The sequence below is a fragment of the Triticum urartu genome, chromosome 7 (assembly GCF_003073215.2).
Source record: "Triticum urartu cultivar G1812 chromosome 7, Tu2.1, whole genome shotgun sequence".
In the NCBI taxonomy this organism is placed as follows: Eukaryota; Viridiplantae; Streptophyta; class Magnoliopsida; order Poales; family Poaceae; genus Triticum; species Triticum urartu.
Window position 1 is genome coordinate 477,704,241 of NC_053028.1, and position 7,476 is coordinate 477,711,716.

Consider the following 7,476-nt stretch of genomic DNA (forward strand, 5'->3'; position numbering starts at 1 on the left):
AACATCATCATCAACTCTAAATGGTCCTAATGCACTTTAACAGAGCAAAAATAGCCTTTAAAATGCCCTTTTCTTTATTGTGTAAATTCAATTGAACTCCCAAAATGCCCAAACTTTTTGTGGCAGTGCTCGATATTGCAAACTAATTATGTGACCAAGTTTCACATTTTTGCAAAATCTTATGGAAGCTCAAAATATTACTAAACCCCTTTCTGTAAAAAGAAAAAAAGCAAAAGTAAAAAAGAGAAAGAGCACAGGCCACTGTGCACTGGGCCAAGTGCACAGTGCCTGGCCCGAGCCTCGGCCCACTCCAGCTAGTCCGGCCCAGCCCCTCCTCGGGTCGCCTTCTCCCCCTGTTCCCCCGACCGGGGTCGCAACAGGGGCGAGCCCCGCCGGACCGCCTCGCCGTCGACGACGAGGGAGGGGATAAGAGCGCCCCCTCGACGCCTCGAGTCCTCCCCCTCACCTGCCACCACTCCCACTTTCCCTCGCCCACTCCGCCCGCTCTTCCTCTCCTCTCTCCCTTCAGATCCACCGCTTCCGAGCGCGTCCATGGCCGCGACGCCGTGCTGACCGCGGCCACCGCTGTCCCTGCCCCTCTCCGACGAGTCCCCGAGTGCTGCTATGCCCAGCTACATCTTCTCCGACCATGGACTCGAGCTCGTCGCCCCTAGAGCGCCGTCACGCCGTCGTCTTCAACCTCCGTTCGCCCGGGATCACCGCTGCCGTACGTCGCCGTCGAGCTCCCTCCGGCTCCCTCATCCGCTCCCCTACACCAGCAGTGAGCAGCCGCTTCGATCTCCCCTCTCCTCGGCCTCTCCTAGTAGCCGTAGCCGCCATTCCCGTCGCCGCCCGAACGCAGCTCCGCCGCGAGGCTCGCCGCCGACGTTGTGGTCGTTGACCTGCTCGTCCGAGCACTCGAACATGCTCAGGTCCCCTCACCGCAGCCGCTCGTGCCGCTAGATCCCCTCCCCGTGCCCTCTGTCGCCGTTGGCGGAGATGGCCGAACTCCGGCGTCTGCCTCGCCGCGTGCCATTGTCGTTTTAGGTCTTCCCGAGGCCAACCATTAGCGCGACGCGACGCGCCTCGCTCCCCTCTTTCAAACGCCACCACATGCACGCAAAACGGTGGCCGGAGCGCGTTTTCCGACGATTCCCGAGGCCTCCGCCGCATTCTGGCGTCGCTGCCGACGAGTTGCCGGCCCCGCTGAGCTGGCGCCGCGTGGGACCCATCCACGATCGCTGACGAGTGGGCACTTGCGCCCTTTTGACCGCGTTGACCAAAGTCAACGCGGGGCACTGTTCATCCCTCGCGCTGACATGTGGCCCCCCTCTGTTATATTAGTCTAATAGCGTTTTATAAATAAAAAGGATTAGTTAACCTAAAACACTCACTAACGCCCGGGGCCCACTCTAATTATCTCTGCTAGTTTAGTTTTAATCCACTATTAAAATAACAGAGGCTGACATGTAGGTCCCACTGGACCCACAGGTCAGGTTTGACCTGGTCAGCCGTCTGTTGACCTGTTGATGTCATTGTGACATCATGTTGACATCATATATCTTTTTCTGTAATTAAAATAATTCCAAGTTATTGTTTAAATCTTTAGAAATTAGTAGAAATTAAACCGTAGCTCGGATGAAAATGTTTTCTACATGAAAGTTGCTCAGAAAAATCCAACGAATCCGAATACGCGGTCCGTTCATCTGTCACATGCCCCTAGCATGCTGAAAATGGAACCGTTCCCTCTCTTTCATTTGTCCGGAATCCGCCTAACGCCGGGAATTCATCCTCGGATGTTTATCCCCTCCGTCTGCAACGTGTAGTACTACGTTAGGGCAGCCCTAGCTCTGCCCGTCGTCATGTTGTGCCTTGTGATGCATTGTTTGCTCTGTATTTACTGTTTCTTCCCCCTCTTCTCTCCGGTACCCAAGACTGATGATGCCGCTGTGATCGACTACGTCACCGACGACCCCTCCTTCTTGTCTGAGCAACCAGGCAAGCAAGCCCCCTTGAGCATTCCGATATCACCCATTTCTTTTCCTCTCATGCTTGCATTAGAACTGCTACTGCTTTCTGTATGATCCTACTCTGATGCATAGCCTGTTGTTGTTACCTGCTTTCATACCTTACCTGCTTATCCTAAACTGCTTAGTATAGGATGGTTAGTGATCCATCAGTGACCCCACCTTGTCCCAGTTGCCCCGCTTTATGTTCGATGACTCGATCAACGTGATCAACGTCCAGGCCCCGACACCACACATCACCCCCCTAGTTGTACGACTCTGCAGAGTTACCATCGAGTGCCGAGGGTGGAACCTCTTACATCACTCCTGATGAGATCTCCGTAGTGTAGCTTTACGGTCGAGGTCATCGAGGGTGATTTCCTCCTTAACCACTTCCGTTATGGCTCTGTCGTCCCATCAAACGAGAACCTCGAGGGTGGATCCTCTTACGTTCACCTTGATGACAACATCGAGTGGAATTCACCGGGGGTGATTCCTCGGGTTTTCCCCTTGGTGTTAGACACATAGTTACTATGGTTACTATGACTTTACACTGCGCCATGTTACTAAAGACGTGTCGACCCTGAGGGGTACCCGCGCGAGCTTAATAGCGAGTGATGTGGAGTCGGGTTGACCTGGAAGGTGCCCGCGAGATACTTACGAGGCGTGGCCGGGCATTCTTAGCCCTTGCCGCAAGTACTCGAGACGGGGCAACGGGGTCACATCTTTCGTGAGTCTCTGCTTGTTACCGCGCGTTCCTAATCCACTATGATTTGGATATTTGATCTGAGGGGCCTCTGGCCTGATAGCACTAACCATCACGTGGGCATAGTATGGGCGTTCTGCGTCGTATGCATCAGCCGAAGCTTAATAGACGTCAGCGACTGAGCGGCGCGCGCCGGGTTGGACTGCGTAAGCACCTGCCTTGTTGAAGGAGGTAGCTAGGTCTGCTCACCGGCCGCCCACGCAACGTGCAGGAGTTCCCGGGGCGATGGCCCATGACCCCTGGGGGCATAGGTTTAGTCCGGCGTGCTGGCCTCTCTATTAAGCCTAGGTCGGGTTGTGGCGTATTGTTTGGCCGAGGCCGGGCATGACCCAGGAAAGTGTGTCCGGCCGGAGTTAATCGAGCGTAGTGGGTAAGTTGGTGCACCCCTGCAGGGAAGAAAACATCTATCAACAGCCTGTCCTACGGTAACGGACACTTGGAGTTGTATCCCGATCGATACAACTAGAACTGGATACTTGAGATGAGAAATGGATATGAGACTTGGATATGAAATGATAACTGGATAGTATGGCTCTGGGATTGCTTTCTCGCAGGGAGTCGAGAAAGGATCTCTGGCCGAGGTTGATAACATTACTGCTACTTTACTTTATGCTACTCTACTCCCTCTTGTTGCTGCAAGATGGTGGTTTCCAGAAGATGCTAGTCTTCGATAGGCTAGGCTTTCCCCTTCTCTTCTGGCATTCTGCAGTTTAGTCCACAGATACGACCCATTCCTTTGACACAGATGCATACTTAGTTTAGATCTGATATAAGTCTTGCGAGTACTTTGGATGAGTACTCATGGTTGCTTTGCTACTCCTTTTTCCCCATACCCGATTGTTGCGACCAGATGACGGATCCCAGGAGCTAGACGACGCCACTGGTGACTACTACTACCCGGAGGATGCTTACTACTACGTGAAGACCGCAGACGACTAGGAGTAGTTAGGAGGCTCCCAGGAGGAGGTCTTGCCTTTTCGTTCGTTGTTGCTTTTGTGCTAGCCTTCTTAAGGCAATCTTGTCTAACTTATGTATGTACTCAAATATTGTTGCTTCCGCTGACTCTTGTGTATTCGAGCTTATGTATTCGAGCCCTCGAGGCCCCTGACTTGTAATATAAAGCTTGTATTATTTTGATTTGTGTCTAGAATTGTGTTGTGATATCTCCCGTGAGTCCTTGATCTTGATCGTACACATTTGTGTGTATGATTGAATCGAGGACGTCACACCTAATATGCGGTTATGCCTCTAAGTCGTGCTCCGACACGTGGGAGATATAGCCGCATCGTGGGTGTTACAACCCAGCTGCATCGAAACTGCGACGTGCTCTGTGCCCGCGCCGTCGTGGGCGGCGACAAAGAGGAAAGGAGGAGAGAGAAAGGGATGAGATGGATGAGTGGACTCTTTTGTTGGATGACAGATGGGCCAGCATGCATGTGCAGCGGACGCAGCCGGACGAAGAAGCCACCAAAAGCGCCCGCTTTGTGTCCGCTTCGGACCCATTTCAGTCTCAAATTTGGGATGAAAATGGATCCGCATAGACACAAAGCGGACGCAAAAAAAATGGGTCTTTGCGTTGGGCCGTCATTTTTGTCCGCGCGGATCCAAACGAACATGTGCGGACGAAATGAGTCGCCCCATTGAAGTTGCTTTGGAGAGAAAAAATTAATATAGATGACTCAAATTACTTTTTATCATGAGACATATGTATTCATATGTTTTCATTGTACATGCTCTAATATAAACATGAAAAAAAAGGCGAAATAAAGAAGAGCGAAACGGGACGATAGCCCTCCGATCCACCAAAAGCAGACCGTATGTTGACCGGCAGAGCAGACCAGCAGAGTCGACTCAAACCCCTGCCTCCTCCACAAAAGCCGTTGCCACGAGGAGCAGATTATTGAACCAATGGCGTTTCGCCATATCACCATAACTGCCACGCTGACGCCTCCCATTCGCCGGGTACCCCCTGCCATGACGTGGCGGCGAGAAACCGGACTACCGGAGCTCCCTCTCTGGTCCTCCAAGCAGAAAAGTAAACGAAAAACAAGCACTCATCACAAATACAAACGGCGCGCAATTCGCCTGCTCCTTGCGACCTGAGTTCACCGCGGCGAAGCAGTGGCGTACGCGCGAACCTTCTAGAAGCTTCCCTTCGCTGCCCCGTCGACACCGCCGCGGTGGCGCCGTCCACACCCCAGGCGCCGGTCCTCTCCCGCCGCAAGCCCGCCTCCGCCGAGGCGAAGCCGTCGGAGGCAGCGACCACCAGCCTCGCCGGCGCCCTCGCGCGCGAGCGGATAAGGCGCCGCGGCGAGCGGGAGGAGGAGGAGGAGGCGGTGCCGTTCTGGCAGAGAACCTGGTTCCTGGCTCTGCTGCTCGCGATGGCCGCCGCGTCGTTCGCGCTCGCGCTTGTGCTCTACCTCGGCCTCGACCTCCCCGAGGCGTCGCCGTCGCAGTCCTATGCCGCCGACCCGGACACCGCTGTCGAGGTGGGTAATTCATTTCCGCCTCCCTCCTGGTAAGGTTGCGATTTGGGATGGCCGGGTTAGGGCGTTAAGCTGATTAGCGTTCTGTGTTTGGAACTGGGACCACTATGGATCGGATCAGTGACGCGATTGTTTCTCCAATTCCTTGTTAGATTTCCTACGGATCAGTGATCAAGTTGATGCATGAGAGGACCAAGTTTCGGCTGCATTCCCACGACGTGCCGTATGGATCTGGTAGCGGCCAGCAATCGGTCACCAGCTTCCCCAATGTGGATGACGCTAACAGCTACTGGGTATGTATCTCTCTAGCGCTGCACCAAACAAAACTGAATTGAACTAAGGCGCGAGGCCGTAGAAAATTATGTGTTTATTAATCGATTTACATTTTTTCCCGACTTCCAACACGATGCTGTTAACCTGGAATGGAAAGATCATTCTAGGCTATTTAGCATGCGAGTGTTTCAATCTGGTTTGCTCAGTTACTTGTCCTTTCTGTCAGGGGTGGAGCTGGAAAATTCACCCTGATGCACCGCTTTAACATGGTTTTAATTTTTTACGCAAAAGTGTGCTAGATAAATGTGTTCTGTAACTCCTAGCATGGATTATCTGACATAATAGCAGAAGATGTATACATACAAAAAAAATACAAATCAAAATGCTTTATTAATTTACTTGGAAATGATGTTATGCGTTTCCAAATTAATACTTGGAAAATCACTCAGCTGAACGAAGTAATACCCTAATTAGGAGTAAAACCCATAGCCAATGCCCCACATTTTGCCAAAACTCCTATTATCTGAATTAGGTTTAATCTATTGGCAATACCTTAGACAAATAATGGCAAGAACTGAGAATGAACAATTATTACCAAATACTAACAATGGAAAATAAAAGGTACCGCGCTAGAGCTGCTTGGTCGCGGTGTTGATAGATCAGCGCAGTGTCGGCCGTCTTCTCCCTGTCTTGTGGGGCTGGCATAGGCTCTGCCGTGTGCCGGGCCTATGCACATTTGACATAGATTAATAAACTGAAATCTTGAGAATTAAAAATAAAGAACTGAGATAGTCAGGAAGGACGATTTGCACTTCATAACCCGAGAATTGGGATTTAGGACATCTACATATGATACCTTGAGCTGGGCAGCTGGAGGAAGGGGCACAACATCGGCCGTCCGTTGTGGTCCATTGACCAGTCGCCTGTTTGTGTGACGGCATGCTTGATCGATCAAGGGGACGAAAGATCGATTTGTTGCTCTCCAGCTCCTGCACTTCCATCTCTTGGTTGACGGCTTGATGCCCAGCCACAGCAAACCCTACCAAAAGGCTGCAGCCCATAATGCCATGCCCAAAACAAGGCTTCTGCGTGTTCGTCTCTCCGACCTGATGCACCGTTGTCAGTTTAACCTGGTGCTCAGGCAAACAACAACACCTATAGTCCCAAACAAGTTGGGGTAGGCTAGAGGCGAAACCCATAAGATCTCGCGACCAACTCATGGCTCTGGCACATGGATAGCAGGCTTTCACGCACCCCTGTCCATAGCTAGTTCTTTGGTGATACTCTAATCCTTCAGGTCTCTCTTAACGGACTCCTCCCATGTCAAATTCGGTCTACCCCGACCTCCCTTGACATTCTCTGCATGCTTTAGCCGTCCGCTATGCACTGGAGCTTCCGAGGGCCTGCACTGAATATGCCCAAACCATCTCAGACGATGTTGGACAAGCTTCTCTTCAATTGGTGCTACCCCAACTCCATCTCGTATATCATCATTCCGAACTTGATCCTTCCTCGTGTGGCCACACATCCATCTCAACATACGCATCTTCGCCACACCTAACTGTTGAACATGTCGCCTTTTAGTCGGCCAACACTCAGCGCCATACAACATTGCGGGTCGAACAGTCGTACTGTAGAACTTGCCTTTTAGCTTTTGTGGCACTCTCTTGTCACAGAGAATGCAAGAAGCTTGGCGCCACTTCATCCATCCGGCTTTGATTCGATGGTTCACATCTTCATCAATACCCCCATCCTCCTGCAGCATTGACCCCAAATATCGAAAGGTGTCCTTCTGAGGTACCACCTGACCATCAAGGCTAACCTCCTCCTCACACCTAGTAATACTGAAACCGCACATCATGTACTCGGTTTTAGTTCTACTAAGCCTAAACCCTTTCAATTCCAAGATTTCTCTCCATAACTTCCTATTTGCCCCCGTCCGACT

At 51.6% G+C, this 7,476-nt stretch overlaps 1 protein-coding gene across 1 annotated transcript; it reads left to right on the forward strand.

The window, feature by feature from the left end:
* Window positions 1–4,807: 4,807 nt before the first annotated feature.
* LOC125523995 (stromal cell-derived factor 2-like protein) lies at window positions 4,808–7,015 on the forward strand. Its single transcript, XM_048689076.1, has 2 exons — window positions 4,808–5,261; window positions 5,411–7,015. The coding sequence occupies exons 1-2, from the start codon at window positions 5,154–5,156 to the stop codon at window positions 5,591–5,593; spliced, it is 291 nt and encodes a 96-aa protein (XP_048545033.1). The 5' UTR covers window positions 4,808–5,153; the 3' UTR covers window positions 5,594–7,015.
* The last annotated feature ends 461 nt before the right edge of the window (window positions 7,016–7,476 follow it).